This window comes from Microtus ochrogaster, chromosome X (assembly GCF_000317375.1).
Source record: "Microtus ochrogaster isolate Prairie Vole_2 chromosome X, MicOch1.0, whole genome shotgun sequence".
Classification (NCBI taxonomy): Eukaryota; Metazoa; Chordata; class Mammalia; order Rodentia; family Cricetidae; genus Microtus; species Microtus ochrogaster.
Window position 1 is genome coordinate 39703323 of NC_022026.1, and position 19602 is coordinate 39722924.

The 19602-nt window shown below is 37.3% G+C and overlaps 1 protein-coding gene across 1 annotated transcript in view; it reads right to left on the bottom strand.

Moving 5' to 3' along the window:
• Mid1 (midline 1) overlaps window positions 1-19602 on the bottom strand; it is a 164950-nt gene that overhangs the window by 57599 nt on the left and 87749 nt on the right. The window contains exon 3 of the mRNA XM_005358703.2: window positions 14093-14188. Coding sequence (XP_005358760.1) covers window positions 14093-14188 — 96 coding nt within the window. The remainder of the gene's footprint in view (window positions 1-14092; window positions 14189-19602) is intronic.

The window sequence follows — 19602 nt, forward strand, 5'->3', positions numbered from 1 at the left end:
GTGATTCTTTGCTTCAGTAGGCAGAGGTTGATTCCAGGCTAGCATTTACATGCCTCCTCTTTTACAGGAGTGTCTGTGCTACTGTCTACCTGAACCCACTCTATTACACACAATAGGTCATAGTAATGGAAAGTGCATTAAAAAAAACCACACAGAATCCATCTTCCTTTAGGATGGCATCTCTTTGGCATCATTGTTTCGTATAATATACTAAAAGAAAGAAGAACTAATTTGCACCAAAACCAACAATCCCATACTTCCCCCCATGCAAACCCTATTTAGAAGCTGAGAACCACTGCACCTTTGTTCAGGACATATTTTGATTTTGCCAAGGAATTAAGCCTGTTATGCAACCAACTTCCAGACTGCAAGGAAATCGAAGCTAGTGGTTTCAAGAGATCCTTGCAACAGTCTTAGCAGCAAAGGAATGGAAGCAAAACAAAACTAAGCTGCTTTTGTTTCTCCCTAAATGAAGGATATGTTGCCAGCATACCCATGATGATATCAGAAGCAAACCTTATTGACTTGATTTTAGAACCTAGGGAGGTTTGTGAGATTATCTAGAGCAGTGGTTCTCAACCTTCCAAATGCTACTACCTTTAATACAGTTCCTTATGTCGTCATGACCCCCAACCATAAAATTAGTTTCATTAGTTACTTCATAACTGTAATTTTGCTACTGTTGTGAATTGTAATATAAATAAATATCTGTATTTTCAAATGGTCTTCGGTGACCCCTGTGAAAGGGTTGAGACTCATAGGTTGAGAATTGTTGATTTAGTGAATCAAAAGGAAAGGTACAGGCTTGCAGTGAGGGGTTGAAGACTCTCTGTGAGCTCTCTTCATGGTTCCAGAATGCCCCAGATGGACATCTGCCTCCCATTTCTTTGCTTCGTTAACTCCATCCTGCTGTCCTTGTCCTGTGCCATATCCCTCAGTTTGGGTAAGGGTCTGGCAGGCATGCTTATCACCCAAAAGCTACTAAAATCTGCCATGGTGGAGTACAATGAGTATAATGTTTTTAAGAAAGGCCCTTTTCTGCTCTTTAGAGTGACAATTTATCTGGCATGCAGATTTATGCAAATGAGCTAATGCTGGAGGGCAGACAGAAGGATGCAGGTGATGCCTTGGAAAATGCTATTAGTGCACCAAGAGTCATTGGCAGATATTATACCATTTGCTAGGCATCCTAGGAAGCCTGGCATACTTCCCAAGGAATCCTGCCAAGTAGGAAAGGCCTACACATGGACTTACAAGACCATGGGAACTTTTATACAAGGAATGCATCTACACAAGTCATTAACTATATAGATTTTCTTAAGCTTTTAAATAAATCTCATTATCTACTTATAAATCTAATACAATTTATAAAACCAAGAACAATCACTCACAGGGAGTCCTTAAGTCAGTGTTTGATTAACTCAAGCTGGCCAGACTCAACTTCATTAAACAATCAATTCCATGTAGAGATCAGCTAAGTAAGGTAATTCTTTTAAAAATGAAGTAAATATTCTCATACAAAGAAATACACATATTTTAAGGGATACCTAAGCAGATTTTCATGATCAACACAACCAAGATATAAGACATTTTCATAATCTGACAAAACACCCTCAATCCTTACTTCCAGGCAATGCTCACCCCAGACAATCATTGCTCATAATTTAACAACAAAATCCTGGAACATTTTAAACTGCATTTATAAATTTCATCTTCAGTTTACTTTATGATCAATTCAAATTTTTAGAATGATGAAATGAGACATTTAAAAAGTTCATTTTTCCCAAACTTTAAGCAGCTTTCTGTAAGTCTCATAAATTAAAGTTAGAGATACTGTAAAGTGAAAGCCAAGGTCTCGGGAGCATTTCAGCATTGCTTTGACATCCAGCTTAAAATCACAGATTTAAATACATTACGTTATCAATTGGAATCTGAAAGCAAATTTTTCAAATTTCTGTAAAGTGTCATTTCTTAAATGCTACACATTATTGACATACAAATGCTTTTATAGCATAAAATACTAACTCTATGGTATTATGTAGGTCTTTGTTTTGTACACATGTGTTAAACTTCCTTTTGAGAATGAAAAACTCTTTAGAGGAAGCAAATTTGTCATCTCAAAGAAGTTGGGGTAACCACAACAATGGCTAATGACCAAAGATTTAAGAATACTTCAGAACTGATGGCTCTTTGATTCTACTGGCACGGCAGCTGTGTTTGTGTACTTGTTGCACCTTTGTGAAGGTCTTATGGACATAATTTAGTGAGAATTTTCCCAGGGATCTGTCATTCTAATCACTGTTTTTATCATATCTCCACTTGGATAGTTCAATTACTACTCCAGTTACATTTCATGGTTGAAGTGAACTTCATACGCATTCTCGTTCAGATTCTTCTCTCTGCCTCACTTTGTTCTGTTGACAAACCTGGCCTGAAACTAACAATATAGCCCAGGATGGCTTCAAAGTCATGGTTCTCCAGCTTCTTTCTTGTGAGTGTGAAATTGCAGGTGTGCACCACCACGACTGGTTTAACTCATTCTCTATTAGTTGATATTTGTTTTGTTTTGCTCTGTATGGCTTCAAGCCACATACCTACGGCCAATATAATAATGTTTACATGAAAAGGCTATTGAGATAATTATATTAGAAAGCGAGTGTAAGATCTTGTCAAGTGGCCATAATTGTTTTTAGAGTACATATATATAAATCCCATTACTTTTGCTTCCCCTATTCCTTAATATATACTTGCTTATGGAGATTCAATAACTTTATACAGTAATATTCTTCTGATAGCAACACTCATGAAGGCGCAATGTCTTCCCAATTCTTTGAAAATAGACAGAAGGACATTATGAAGGCCTAATAATACCTTGCCTACTAAGAGAATTATGCCTTCATGAGAGTTATATCACCTTTTAGACAGGAACTCGATATTATTTCTAGTAAAATAGCTTTTAAAGCAGCGTGGAAGTTCTACCATACATGCCCAGGCTTAGAACTTGCCACACTTGGTTATAGATCTTTTGCGAGTCCTTCCTCCCTGGGAGCTCTTTGCACTCAGTGGCAGCATCAAGTCATTTAAATAGCTGAATTTCACAACTCAGATTTCTCTTTGAAACAAGAATAAGCAGTGCTACAGTGGCACTCTTGTTCGTGAGAATATTATACACGTGCCTCAAATACTTTCATGTGGACTTTCAAAATGAGAATAAAGCGCTTCAGTTTTTCCTACATTTGGCAATTGAAAAGAGAAGCCAGTAGAATGAGGGTACAAGATGACATGCCCTGTGTTTCTCATAATGTATAATTATTTTTACACAGAAGGATAATTTTGGCTTGATTGTCATATAGAAGACATGTTGGTACTGATTAATAGAGGGAAATAAGTTAAAGCACATATTAAATATAGAAGTAAAAGAAGTTGGCTAAGGGGCTGGAGAGATGGTTCAGTGGTTAAGAGCATTGCCTGCTCTTCCAAAGGTCCTGAGTTCAATTCCCGGCAACCACATGGTGGCTCACAACCATCTGTAATGGGGTCTGGTGCCCTCTTCTGGCCTGCAGACATACACACAGACAGAATATTGTATACATAACAAATAAATAAATAAATATTAAAAAAAGAAGTTGGCTAAGTTACTCAATGATTATTGTTTATTGTGATCATGCTTATTTGTCAATGGACTGAACAGGAGCAAGCCATGGGGAAGCTAAGCTTCTACCTGCTCATCATGGTCATCTTCTTTCATCTTGGACCTGCTCATCTGAATCCATTAAGCTAAGCTCACCTTATGTGAAAGCTGAGTTACAGCTAACTGTAATTACCATTTTAAAGTGTACACAAACTTTCATACTAGCCTTGTGTGTTTTGCATGTATACATTTGTATATACATGTGTGTGAGCATACCTGTGAAGACCACAAGTCAATGTCAGGCACCCTTCCATATGTTCTCCTTCACCTTCTTCTTTTTTAATTTTCTTTTTTGGTGACATGTCCTCTCGCTGATCATGAAGCTCACTGACTCAGCTAGATTATCTAGCTGGCAACCTCCAAGGATCTGCTTGTCTCTATTTACACTGAGCCCCACATGACACTGAGATTATAGATGTGCACTGTTATGCGTTGCTTTTGTGTGGGCGCTAGAGATCAAGCTTGGGTCTTCATGCTTGTATGTCAAGCATTTTACCAACAGAGGTATCTGTCATGCCTCCTTATCCCTATTATTCTTTATGTCATGCCAGAAAAATCTATACTGCTCTAGCTACTCAAATAGGTTACTTTGTCAAGAAAATGAGATTGCATGCAAAATAGTTTAAAGATACTATAAAGAATTCCCTTTTGGTGTAGAGAGACCTCATTAGGATGCAATACAAAACTCACACTTCTTCCTTCCTTCCTTCCTTCCTTCCTTCCTTCCTTCCTTCCTTCCTTCCTTCCTTCCTTCCTATTATTGCTCAGCCACTGAGCTCTAGTTGAGGCCTATTATTCCACATTCAGTTTATCAAGGTCAAACACCACTCTGAGTCATGTGGTAGAATTCAGAATACTTAACACAAAACTTTATTGTTCTCAAATTAGAAGGACTAATAGATGATAAACGTTTTAGATGTTGTTTTTAATGATAGAAAGATTAAACTTGGGAATGTTATAAAAACATTATCAATATAGGCTTGTCTTTATTCAGTCATAAAAATATTTTCTAATTCTAGTATGCCAGAAGAGTTTTACTGGTATCTTCTCCCTATTCCTCACGAATTTTAAGAAAGTAAAATGATCCAATGACTCTTATGAATATTTTTTTTACCCCAAAAGCATTGAGTACAGGTATGTGCTGGATAATATTTTTACAAGCAATCACTTTAATTCACACCAAGAAAAACAGGTTTTCTTCATAACTTTTTAATTGTAGTGAGCCTGGTGGCAGAAACTACATATAATAATGTACATAATGTACCCAAGACATTTCAGATAGAGTTGATCTGAAATGATGAGATTTAATACAGTAGACAATTAGGTCTTTTGCATTTGTGTCACAGGAAACCTAAGACCTGAAGCTGAAAAATTATTTCACTATAGCAGTGGCCACAATCGTTTCTGAATGCTAACAATTGTCCCATCACCTTGTCACCTTTTTAGAGCTATTTGCATGAATGGGAGTTTGCTGGTCTGGTTTAATAAGACCCAGAATTTAACTAAATAATCCCTGACAACATCTTTACAAGGTGCCAAATGGAGTGGGAACCTGAGTCTTCTCTGCAAGTAGCAATGAACTAAAATTTGAATACAACTTTAGATACTCAAGTTGCCCACAGCAGAATATACTTCATCCAGATCACAAACATGTCCATGAGACTTAAAAGGCAGGTGTGTGTGTGTGTGTGTGTCTTTCTGTATATATTTCTGTGTCCATGTATGTGTTTTTATGTGTGTATATATGTATTTTGATGTTGGCCTTTGTCCAATGTTCTGGATGAAGCAACTGCCAATTTCTCCACCAAGAGAGAATGCGTTCACAATAGAAAATGGCACAATGAACTGAAGCAAAAATGTCCATCATTCTTTCAAGATAACCCATCCCCATCATTCCTCTTAACTCATACAGCCCACTACTGGAGCAGAAATCTAGTTAAAAATGCTTAATTCACTCACAAAAAGTCTACTGTTCCATATGCCAATACTGGAAGCCACAGAAGGCCAGTTAAAGAAATAAATATCATTAAAAGAGAAGGAAAAACTAAGGGAGAAAAATAAAAGAGCCACAGAGAATTTGAAAAGTGATTTCAGGCCAGAGAGATGACTTGTCTGGTAAGGGAGCTTGCTGCTGCACCCGAGGACCTGAGGTCCGTCCTTGGAATCCACATGGTGAAGAGAGAACCAATTGCCACAAATTGTTCTCTGATAGCCCTATAAGAGATACATACCCACACATTTGTACAAACACACACACTCACTTACACACATACATACACACAGGCACACACACACAAATAGTTTAAAAATTTAAGGAAATTAGAAACAAGGCAAGATTAATCAAGAGCCAAGACTAGCACACTGACAAGCTGCTGGATTAGACCTTGGACAAAGACAGTCAGTTGGGCCTCTATCTTCCCCAAACAATGGCAATTGGTCACAATTTTCTACTTGTTCTCCATTCCTATCTCAGGATAGATTGATAGTCACTGTCACCAACAATTCCCCCAAGTGGTCTTTTACAATGTGTTATATTTGCTACAAAAATAAGAGTAATGACTCCATGTATTTTCTTAAGCAATAAAATAGGTTTTCTGATTTTTTAATGACAATCAGTAGGAGAATGTGGTAATGAGAGCTGCAATCTATATTTAACCTACAAAAAAGTAAGTTCTGAAGCTAGTCCTTCTTTTAAAATTTAAATTAATTTTCCCTCCATTTTTTTTTCAGTCAGCATTTTACTATGTTGCCCAGGCTGGCTGTAAACAATCCATCCTACTGCCTGAGAGTCCTCAATGATGGTTGTGTGTGTGTGTGTGTGTGTGTGTGTGTGTGTGTGTGTGTTCACCTTCAGTTCCTGACCCAAATTTTGGTCACTTCTCATAAGCTTATTTTATGCTCTAGATAACAGTAACTCCAATCTTGACCTGAGGGAGCTTTTACTGGAATCCTCTCCTGGAAGAAACAAAGCAGAACAGTTAAAGCCTATCGTTTAGAGAGCCCTAGACATCAGCTTAACACAAACATTTGCCGGAGTCCCTCTAAGGTTGCTCTCTCAATGTCTCTACCTGCCTTGATGCGCTTTCTTCTCTAGTTACACAGTCACAAGGCCATTTCACTTATTTTCCCTCATTTGTTTGCCCACAGGTTGTGAAAACAGTGGGGGGGGGGCAGAAATTCAAGGGCTTATATTTTTTAAAGAAAAGCAGAAGGGAACCCCCAGGATGGGGGTGGGCTCATGAGGATGCAACATTTCCTTCTAAAACCTGAGAAGGAATTCATTGATTGAATTCACAACAATGTAGAGTCACCTCCGTGCTGAGAGTTCTTAGCCCCAGCTAGCATGGGAATGTTGTTTTCCCCAAGAAAGCTCAGACTCTGATACAAGGACAACTTCAGGAAGAGGAAAAGGAAGAAGTATAGTCTAGAAATCTAGGTTGTGAAGCAGGAAATTCTTTTCCACTGAACTGATTTGAAAGAATAGCTTGCTGGTGCCCAACACATTCCACTACTTTTCTGGAGTCCCATTAATACTGTGGTCTTTTCACATGGATGAGTGATTATTTTGCAGGAAGATAAATATATTATTTTCCAAATAGCTACAAATACCAATTCCTGAAATGAGTGAGGGTTACCAGTTTTTGAGTGTGAAGCGAACACAATCTACATGTCTTATGAATTGTCTTTGAACTTTCAAGAGCCAATTTCAAACTCAGATGCCAAATTAAATGCTTCCCAACTCCCATCTCTCCAAAGCTGTTCCCAACCTATCTTTCCTTCATGCATGTCTTCCAGTTTTCTATGATAACACACACACACACACACACACACACACACACACACACACACACACAATTTCAGAGTATGCTTGCACTCCTCATCAGCAGTACCTTTCCTTAAGTCAGGCTCAGATCTTCTTTCCCAGTGGCCAGCAGGAACTAATTTCTCCCTTCTCTGAATTTTTGAAGGACATAATCCCTGCCTCTCTTTTGGTAAGCATATTGTGTTGTTGGTGCTCTTCAGTCTTAGTGAAGGCAATGAGTCCCTGATGAGAAAGGTCCCTTGGCACCTAACACAGTGTGCCACACATCGTAGGTGCTCCGTTCAAATTGAAAATATGAATAAAATAGATCCTTGACCAAATTAAAGAACCAGACTCCAGACCAGAAATACCTGTGAAAGAGCTTGATAGTCTCCGAACAGAGAGTCACAGTAAAAAAAAAAAAAAATTATCCCAAATTTAGCAAATCAGTGAATATTCTGTGAAGTCAGTCCTTGCCAGGGTCACTTGATCCTTCAAACTGTGGACTTCCTAATTTTTATGGATTAGGATTTACTATTCTGCAGAGACTGATATTAGAGGAAATAGATAACATGCAACTTATTTAACTGAAATGTTAAGGACACATTTTCTTGTGGACCACGAATCTCATTTTGCATCTAATTTTGGCATGTCATTCTGTTATTCTTTTTCTTTACGACTTCCCACTTTCACTTATACATACCAGGCTATGATATCCTCTTATGTTCAAGAGGGATTTTATGATTTTATGACCCTGACAGCTCTTCATTAATTATTCAGATATGTATTCAATCAATTATTACAGGAAAACTTGGAGTTACATATTTAAAATATACCCTTTGAGAATTTTAATAATTAGGATAAATATAATAATAAGTATTGCTATTACCATTGTTCTATCCATAAAAAATTATCTAATTTTTATTTAGAATACATTTCTTCGTTTGCAAATTTAATCAACAACAAGCATTTATTTTCACTCCAAAGGACTTACAAAGCAGCAGAGAAAGAAATACTCTTAAATTATTTTTAAAGAATCACTTCTAATGGCATGTGTGTCTATTTGTAAGTTGACCACAAGTAATTCAGTAATAGTTTTCTCTTAACAATTAGTATCTCAACTAAAATAATATCTGATCCCTTGAAATACATGGCCTGATGATCAATTTATTGAACTTATCTCTCATCTGAACTTACTGAACATAATGGAGTATAATTTTGCATCATGCTACAATGAATACCATTTTGTAAATTCAAGTCAAACTAACATTGCATTAAGAACAAGGCATTTGTTCTGAAATTATTACCAGCCATAATGGAAACCAGACATTAATGTTTTAAGAAATAACTAGCAGAAATTGAATGAAATAATCACCCAACCCATAAAGCATTTATAAGATTTACCATAAAGCAAGGTGATTTTTTTTACTAAAGAGAAATAAGTCTTTCTTATTATCCTAAACATCAAATGCCCTGACATCATAAAAATAAAATATAGCACATGGATCATTCTATTTTGTTCATCCAGTTATACATGTTCACTTTGCTCTGAAATAATGAAAAACATTATGCTTCTTCACTATTATTTCCCATGTTACTTAATCAATAAGGCACAAACAAATGCAATTTCAGTGGGCTAGAAAGGTCAAGGTTCTGCAACCTGCTATTGTTGATGCTGTTTCCTTCACACTCTAAGCTGCAACTAATGGCATAAAAGACAGAAAAGAAGATAATTTATTGATTAAAGGAAGGGATCTGTGGCATGAACCCTGGAGCTATTTCCTTTCAACATCCATGTTGCTCTGTTCTATAACATTCCTTTATACCATGCTTTCCAGCACCAAAATGATGAGCATTAGAACGGAGGGTTCAGGGAGGGAAAACATCCCATTCCTACCCCTGAACACATTACAGAAACATATAGCAAATTAGGAGCTTGGAAACTTTGTCAATGCTGTTGCTTCCCAGTAAGCAATTTTAAACTTCCAATCATAAAGCATTATACCAAATCTCCAGTGTTTGCATGCATAGCAGAGATGCTTTTAGGCTGGGAGTATCTGAAAACTTAGCTTTATTGTACTGACGAATATACCATCACAAACACTATTGAATGGCAGAGAATTAGATCACATTCCCAATTCCTTGAATACTTTTAAGACCGTCCTTCTGAAACCTATAGGATAAGCTCAGGTCCTGACTCCACTGAAAACTATAAGTTTTCAGGCAAATTGTATCTTTCTCTCTGTCTCTGTTTTTCTGCCTCTCTCTCTGCGTCTGTCTCTGTCTCTATCTTTTCTCTGTATTCCTCTCTCTTTCCCTTGCTTCCTCCCTTCCTCCCTCCTTCCATGTCTGCCTCCTCCTCTCTCTCTGTGTTCATCCACATGTACTGGTTCACATGTGTGCACGTGGGAGCAAAGGACAACCTGTTGTCATTCCGCAGACACCATCTCATCATATACTTTTTTAGGGGGAATAGGGTCTCTCACTGACTAATCTCGCAACTCAGTGAACCCCAAGGATCTACCTGCCTCCACGTCCTTGGCACCACCCTGACTGACAATTTGTTTTACTAACTTAGGTTCTAGGGATCGAACTCAGGTCCTCATGGTTGTAAGTTGAATAAACACTTTAATACCTAGGTCATTTCTTCAGTCCCCAATTCTTTCTTCCTATGTTCTGAGGGAGGGAATACTGAGTGAAACAGCTAAACTCAAGGGACATTTGTGAGGCAGTATGGAAACCTAATTAATACAGTAGAAGCTTCCTAGAATACATACATACATATATATATATATATGCAATCTACATCAAATTGCCAAATAATGGGGAAGACAGAGTCTTCAATGGCTATCTCTTATCACCAAGTGAAGCTTCCAGTACCATGATTAGGTTACATCTAATTAAGTTTTTCACCAATGAAATCCCATGGGCATCCCCAAACAACCCAGGCCAAGACTGTAAGGTTTCTTTCACAAATTAATGCTGAAGAGAATACCTACACAAGTCAATGAACATGGAGAAGGCAAGCTAGTGCCTACATAGAACCTTCACTCCTATATTCTAGTGTCTTTGGTACAGGAAAGTACTCTACATGCTACCAAAAGAAAAACGTAAGCACCAGCCCAGTCACAACCCCTTTGTTCTACAATGGTGTCCTGACTGTAAAATATGCTAGGACAATGGGAGCACAAAGATGGTAAGAATAATCAACCAATAACTGACTTGATTTAAGACCCGCTCCATGAGATAGAGCCCATACACAATATTGCTTGTGTGACCAAGAACCAGAGAATAGATAGGGACCTACAGTAAAATCAAATATTACTATTATAAAAAATGTAGCAAAAAATTACTCTCAATGACATTCTGCTACACTCAGATCAGTGCCTTGTTTGGCCATTATCAAAGAAGCTTCCACCTTTGTTCCACCTCAGATGGGAACAAATACAGAAATCCACAGCCAGATAACATGTACTGAGTGCGAGACCTTAGAACACTTGGCCCTCAATGTAATGGCTCTGTCAAGTCCCTCTCCTCAAAGCTCAGAGAACCTCCCACAGAAGAGGAGGCAGAAAGAGTGTAAGAGAGCTGGAAGGCATGAAGGACACCAAGAAACAAAGCTCGCTAAATCAATAGGATCAAAGCTCTTATGAACTCAGAGACTGAGGCAGCCTGCACAGGGCCTGCACAGGTCTGCACCAAGTCGTGTTTGTGTGTGTGTGTTATAGATTCCAGTTTAGTGTTTCCTATGGGATTCCTGAGTGTATGAATGAGTGGGTCTTTGATTTCTGTGTTATCTCTTGGGCTTCTTTCCTTCTGTTTGTTTGTCTTGTCCAACTCCAATGTGTTAGTTTTTGTTTTATGATGATATTATATTAATTTAAAAAGAGTGCGCCTCCCTAAAACTCAGTCACCAATCTAGGATACAGCAAATGTCTAAGTTACATTTTATGTGCCAGTAGGAATAAAAACAAAAGCTAAGAGATTAACTGTATTCCATCATTGATTTAAAGTTATAGTTGAATTGTTGCTGGTCTGTTGAGAAACATGGCTCTTTGAATTTAAAAAAAAAATAGTACATTCTATGAAATCAGTACCTAATTGGCTGCTGTGCTGTTCTTCAGTTGTGCTTTTATCTGAATCTGCAGACATCCAATATGCTATGATCTTTATTATTCTTTCTACTATATTGTGAATCTACTTTCACAATTCTGGGCACATAAGGTCATGCATTATAATTACCTATTTAGAAGATAAATATGACTACAAAACATCATTATTTTGAGAGCAGTAAACTTTTCTCTATTTCTCCCCATCCCAATCTCTGCTAGGTTCTATGGTAACTTCTCAATTTTCTGTTCCAAGTACTTCAAGTATTAAAATCATACAGACTTTATCTTTTTATGTTTGACTTATTTCACTTGGCACAATGTTTTAAAAGGCAAATGCATTTAGGATGATGGGAATTTTCTGAATGTGGTGGTGAGTAGGTGTACAATATTAAAAATTTATTGGATGTTGCTGAATAGTGGGAAAGTTGTTAAAATAGTAAATTTTTACACATTCAAGTTTAAAAATTCCTCTCATAATTCTACTAACTATATTCTAGTAAGAGTAATTTTCTTTGATGGGTTTTTCTCTTTTTTAATGTTCCTATATTTCTGATGTTTAGTACTTCTGATTCTGTAGTGGAAATGATGTCTAATACATAGTCAAAATGCTAGATTCTTTCATGTTTTTTACAAATATATTTTAATTGAAAGAGAATTACATTGTTTGCCTCCCCCTCTCCTTTCTCTTGCCCCTTCCAGGTTCTCTTCCTCCAACTCTTTCATGCCCCCTAGCTCTCAAGTTGATAGCCTCTGTTTACCTTGATTATTATTGTTATATACATATATAGATATGAATATGTATTTATAAATATATAAATATACTTTCATGAGTTTGAGAAAAAATAAATACATTGTCTCTCTAAACATGGATATTAGGGGGAGATGAACTATTGAAAATATTGTTACTTAGAGCAAAGAGATACAACTCTGGTATAGAAATCAAGATAAATATTCATTATTAGAGTAACCCTCAACTTGTGACTGGAAGACAGGTAAGAAGAACATGGGCATGCAGATATCAGGTGGCAGTTGACCAGAGAGCCTTGTTAGGTTAAAGAGCAGATAGCTTGAAAACTTTCATTTGGGCGTATGAGTTAGGGCATGGGCAAAGATGGGCTGAGCCACTGACTTTCAATTTCTCCTTATGCATTGTAGAATCACTACAGGTTTTGTTAGTGTTGCAATAGTGGGTTTTCACAACACTTATATGAAAGCTATGTAGAATGTAGTGTAGACCTGTAGTGGGAGAAACTATGTAAAATTAAATGTGGAATGAGACCTTGTTTGCAAATACTGTGTGTGCCAATGCCATGAAAGAGTAAGATGGGTCCTAACACAGTGGCTCGATTACGAAAGGAAATTTGAGCACAGTCTCTGAGATGCGTAGAGAGAATAGCATGTGACAATTGAGGTATAGAGGGGAGTGCTGCAGCTGGAGAAGATGGGAAGGAGCAAGAAGGACCTTCCCTAGAGCCTTTAAATAGGAGAACAGTACTGCTGACATCTGCAATTCAGACGTCTACCATCCGGAAATATGAGACAATAAACTTATATTGTTTTATGATAATTAAGAATATGGTGTTTTGTTATAGCAGCCCTAGTAAACTTACAAAACACCTTCTAAATTGTACTTTCCAGGGGTGTTCTTTGTAAGGGTAATCAAAATCTACAATAATAGAAATGGTATGTAATACTCAATCAAGAAGGAGCTATAAAATGAGGGGGATTCAGCAGCCCTGGATGTGTAAAAAGTCTCCAAACTTCTAGCTTTTTCCAATTTCGTCTTCTGTATATGTTTGGCATCTGTAAAATATTAAATATTAAGAAAGATTTTTCTTTTTAAAACATTTATTTTAGTACTATTCTGAGTGGGTTTTTTGTGTCTGTTAGTATGCGGGTGTGCATGTATGCGGGGGCCTGTGGATAACAAAAGAGGGTGTCAGATCCCTGGAGCTGGAGTTATGAGACTATAAGACACCCTATGGAGCTGGGTGGTGGTGCATACCTTTAATCCTAGCACTCAGGGGGCAGAGGCAAGTGGATCTCTGTGAGTTTGAGGCCTGCCTGGTCTACAAAGCAAGTTGCAGGACAGTCAGTATTGTTACACCCAGAAGCACTGTCTTGACAACCCAAGAAAAAGATTGAGCCATCTCTCCAGTCCCAAGAAAGATTTCTCCTTTAAAGTGCAGAATTGAGTGGACAGGGGGCTGGAGAGATGGCTCAGTGGTTCAGAGCATTGCTTGCTCTTCCAAAGGTCCTGGGTTCAATTCCCAGCAAACCACATGGTGGCTCACAACCATCTGTAATGAGCTCTGGTGCCCTCTTCTGGCCTGCAGGCATACACACAGACAGAATATTGTATACATAATAAATAAATAAATAAATAAATAAATAAATAAATAAATAAATAAATAGAATTGAGTAGACAGAAGAAGTTTAAGCTGGCACTTGTCACCTGAAATATGGGGGTAGAGGGTGGATACTCACTTCAACATGTTGACAGGTTTGGATGAGTTTAGCCAAAAGGGTCTCCAGTTCTGTGTTCCTCTTAATGAGATTGGTGAGATTGCTCTCCAAGTTTTGCTGTTTAAAAAAGGAAGAGAGAAATGTTATTCTGTGTACTTTTCTACTTTAGTAGGTATAAAACTGTTCATTCTCAGAAAAGGATGAATAGATATTTTTCAGAATCCTAGTGCTATTAACTCAATTTCAAGTATTTATAAATTTAAACTAGATTTTCAAAAGTTGTATCTCAAAGACTTCAGATTTGTAATATCATTTAGCAAAGAGGACATGGGAGTTCTGGGTATGGCTCAATAATAGAGCACTTGCCTAGCAAGCACCTGGATTCTATCAAAAGAAAAGAAAAACAAACAACAATAAAAACATAAATTCATTCTGCAATTTATTTAAAAAATGAGCCTGCTTTCATTTCCTCAAATTTTCACTCAGAAAGGCATAGTAAGGAAGAGAGCTATTCTCATCTTATGTCTAATATAAGTGACAAGAAACAGATAATCTCACTCCATTACTGAAAATGTTTATGAGTTGTAGAAGGTTCTTGGTAGAATTTTTGGGGTCGCTTATGTAAAATATCATATCATCAGCAAATAGTGAGAGTTTGATTCGTTCTTTTCCTATTTGTATCCCCTTGATCTTCATTTGTTGTCTTATTGATCTGGCTATATTGAATAGATATGGAGAGAGTGGACAACCTACTCTTGTTCCTGATTTCAGTGGGATCTCTGGGAGTTTCTCTCCATTTAGTTTGATATTGGCTGTTGGCTTGCTGTATATTGCCTTTATTATGTTTAGGTATGTTCCTTGTATCCCTGCTTTCTCCAAGACCTTCATCATGAAGGGATGTTGTATTTGGTCGAAAGTTTTTTTCGGCATCTAATGAGATGATCATGTGATTTTTATTTTTCAGTTTGTTTATATGGTGGATTACTTTGACAGATTTTTGTATGTTAAACCATGCCTGCATCTCTGGGATAAAGCCAACTTGATCATGGTGGATGATGGTTCTGATGTGTTCTTGGATTTGACTTGCCAGTATTTTATCTAGTATTTTTGCGTCAATGTTCATGAGTGAGATTGGTCTGTGATTCTCTTTCTTAGTAATATCTTTCTGTGGTTTGGGAATCAGGATAATTGTAGCCTCATAAAAAGAGTTTGGCAATGTTACTTCTGTTTCTATTGTGTGAAATAATTTGAGGAGTACTGGTATTAGTTCTTCATTGAAAATCTTGTAAAATTCTGAGCTGAAGCCATCCGGTTGAACTTTTTTTGCTTGGGAAACTTTTGATGACTGTTTCTATTTCTTCAGCAGTTATAGGTCTGTTTAATTTGCTTATCTGGTCTTGATTTAATTTTGGTAAGTGATATTTATCCAGAAAGTTGTCCATTTCCTATAAGTTTTCCAATTTTGTAGAGTACAGATTTTCGAAATATGACCTGATGATCTTCTGTATTTCCTCTGTGTCTGTTGTTTTGTCCCCCTTTTCATTTCTAATTTTGTTAATTTGGATATTCTCTCTTTCTGCCTTTTTGTTAGTTTGCATAAAGCTTTGTCTATTTTGTTGATTTTCTCGAAAAACCAACTTTTTGTTTCACTGATTTTTATATTGTTTTTTTTTTTATTTTTTTGATTTCAGCTCTCAATTGAAGAAGGCACCAGAAAGTGGAAAGATCTCCCATGCTCTTGGATAGGTAGAATTAATATAGCCAATCTTACCAAAAGCAATCTACAGATTCAATGCAAAATGCCCATCAAAATCCCAGCAATATTCTTCATAGATCTCGAAAGAACGGTACTCAGTTTCATATGGAAAAGCAAAAAAACCCAGGATACTGAAAACAATTCTGTATAATAAAAGAACTTCTGGAGGCATCACAATCCCTGACTTCAAACTCTACTACAGAGCTACAGTACTGAAAACAGCCTGGTAGTGGCATAAGAACAGACAGGAGGATCAATGGAACTGAATCGAAGACCCAGATATTAATCCACACACCTTCAAACACCTGATTTTTGGCAAAGAAGTAAACAATAACAAGTTGAAAAAAAGGAAAGCATATTTAACAAATGGTGCTGGCATAACTGGATATCAACATGTAGAAGAATGAAAATAGACCTATATCTATCACCCTGCACAAAACTCTAGTCCAAATGTTTCAAAGACCTCAACATAAAGCCAGCCACACCGAACCTTATAAAAGAGGAAGTGGGAACTACACTTGAATGCATTGGCCAGGAGACCACTTCCTAAGTATAACCCCAGCATCACAGACTGAGAGAAACAATTAATAAATGGGACCTCCTGAAACTTAAAAGTTTCTGTAAAGCAAAGGATATGGTCAACAAGACAAAGTGAAGGCCTACAGAATGGGAAAAGAGCTTCACTAACCCCACATCAGACAGAGGTCTGATCTCCAGAATGTACAAAGAACTCAAGAAATTGGTCATCGAAAGAACACATAATACAATAAAAAAAATAGAGTACAAATCTAAACAGAGAACTCTCAACAAAGAAATCTAAAACGGCTGAAAAACACTTAAGAAAATGGTCAACATCCTTAGTCATCAGAGAAATGCAAATCAAAACAACTCTGAGATTCCATCTCACACCTGTAAGAATGGCCAAGATCAAAAACACTGATGACAACTTATGCTGGAGAGGATGTGGGGTAAAGGGAACACTTCTGCGTTGCTGGTGGGAATGCAAACTGGTACAACCCCTTTGGATGTCAGTGTGGTGATTTCTCAGAAAATTAGGAAAGAACCTTCCTCAAGACCCAGTAATACCACTTTTGGGTATATATCCAAAGGATACTCAATCGTGCCACAAAGACATGTGCTCAACTATTTTCATAGCATCATTGTTTGTCATAGCCAGAACTTAGAAACAACCTAAATGCCCCTCAACTGAAGAATGGATAAGGAAAATGTGGTACATTTACGCAATTGAGTACTACACAGCAGAAAAAAAATAACATCTTGAATTTTGAAGGAAAATGGATGGAGGTAGAGAACATTATTTTGAGTGAGGTAACCCAGATACAGAAAGACAATTATCACATGTACTCACTCATAAGTGGTTTTTAAACATAAAGCAAAGAAAACCAGATCACAAATCACAATCCCAGAGAACTTAGACAACAGTGAGGACCCTAAGAGAGACATGCATAGATCTAATCTACATGGGAAGTAGAAAGTAGAAAAAGACAAGATCTCCTGAGTAAATTGGGAGCATGCAGACTTTGGGGCAGAGTTGAAAGGGAGGGGAGAGGCAGGGAGGGGAGCAGAGAAAAATGTAGAGCTCAATAAAAATTAATAAAAAATGTAAAAAAGAAACATATCTCTGTATTTTAAAGAATTCAATTTATTAACATGAATTTTATCTTATAGCTTAGGTTTGGTGATGTTAGTTTTTTTTAAAATAGTTTTGCTTTGTAGCCTAGGTTCATTTCAAATTCTCTTCCCCTTTGACTTAACATTCCGAGTGCTTGGACTGCAGGTGCGAACCACCATACCAAGATTGCATAGTCATTTTTATAATGAGCGCATTTTTGTTTTCAGTGGGTTCTTTATCACGTATCTCTTTTCTTTTTAAAATGCTTTCTGTTCCTGTTCCAAAAATGCAACTCCCCTCATAATTCTAAAAGAGCTAAACATTATTATTGTTAAACTCTTTTGAGAAAGAGGAGATCCACATTTCCTGGCGTTTGTTTAGTGTTTCCCAAGGATCTGAGTTTAGTTTGTGTCTTGTAATTTTTGTCTGACAGTTCATCTGCTGTGAACTTTCTTCCCCATGTTGTGATTTGGGTATTGATGTAGCCTAGCTAAGGGAGGTGCACACACTGAGGTTAGAACTCTCCCAGAGGACACCCATGTGCAAGTGAGGTACAAATCCTGCTTTGGCTCAGTGCCTTGTTTCCTTCCACGTCACTTCCACGTCTGGCTTCAATTCCAGAGAAGGTGTGAGGTGTTCTGTGTGCCAAGTGTATGCATGAGGAATCTTTTCTTTCAGCTGTTGGAGGCTTTTGCCACAAGACATATACAGTCACATAAGTGTTCCCTATATCCCCACTGTTCTACTTCATCCTTACTTCTTGGGAGCAGTCCAGCTTCAGTCTCCACCATTCCTTTTACCCCGTTTCTTGTCTTCTTGTCCTTGACCATAATCATGTTTACATCATAAGCAATAAGTTTGTTAAGCTTGGATACACACATATATATATATCAAGGCACTTTAGAGAATGAGTACAACAGCAGTATAGATGAAACCTGACCGTTTTCAAACCAATCTTCCCTTCCACACATGCACATGAGAACGCTAGTACACACACACACACACACAGTACAACAGCAGTATAGATGAAACCTGACCGTTTTCAAACCAATCTTCCCTTCCACACATGCACATGAGAACGCTAGTACACACACACACACACACACACACACACACACACACACACACAGAGAGAGAGAGAGAGAGAGAGAGAGAGAGAGAGAGAAAGTTTCTACTGTTTGGAGAAAATGAACTACAGAATTGGAGATTGAGACTGAGACATTCCATTGCTCAGTGTCCTTGATTTAGGCATGACTATCGTAAGGTGAATTTGTCAGCTTCTTTTCATGTTAACTTTATAGAATCCTTTTACTTTTCTTTGTGGCTGACCACTGATAGCAGGAAATTTCTCAGAAAATACATCATCTAAACTGTTTAGAGTTCAATTGTCATAGGTATGACTTTTTTAAATCTGGTCATAAAGAGAGCCAAATAAATGCAATCCAACACATTCATATTTTACAAACATCTGCTTGCTTCCCCCTCCCATTATTAAGCATACCACATGCATAGAATCTGTTTTTAATCAACTGATACAAAGACTAAAGCCTGCGGTTTAAGCACTTTGACCTACCCAGATCCCTTGGGGTTATTAAAATTTAAATAGTATAAGTGTTATTGAGGTCCACAAAGAATTACTGAGGTAGTTAGAAATACAATAAAGGGAAATTAAACTGGGAGAGATTTGTTTCCAAGTAGTACCAAAGGGGCTGACAACACTTTTGAAGAGAACGTGGGCAATGGGACAGTAACAAAATCCCATCTTCGCTAAGCCATGCATTCCTAAGCTTCCACTACAGGGACTTCACTGGAGGTTTTCTGGAATTTAACTCTGTCGCTCACACTCTGTATGGTGGCCTGTAGCTCTTTAACTTCCTAATTTTGAATTTTCTCTGTGCGGGTAAAAAAAGATAGCACTTTTCAGTGTTAGAGTCTTGGAACTAGAGCACTTCGGAGGTGAAGGAGAGAGGCTCAGTATGTTCAAGGTCATCTTAAGCAATCTAAAACACTGTCTCAAAACAAAACAAAGTGAAACTTCCCTGTGTGATTCACATTTTCTTATGTATTTGTAAAAGAATCTAAAGAACACACAAATATAGTTTTAGCTTTCTGTTGTTACCCTAAATCCACCAAGATTTCTTC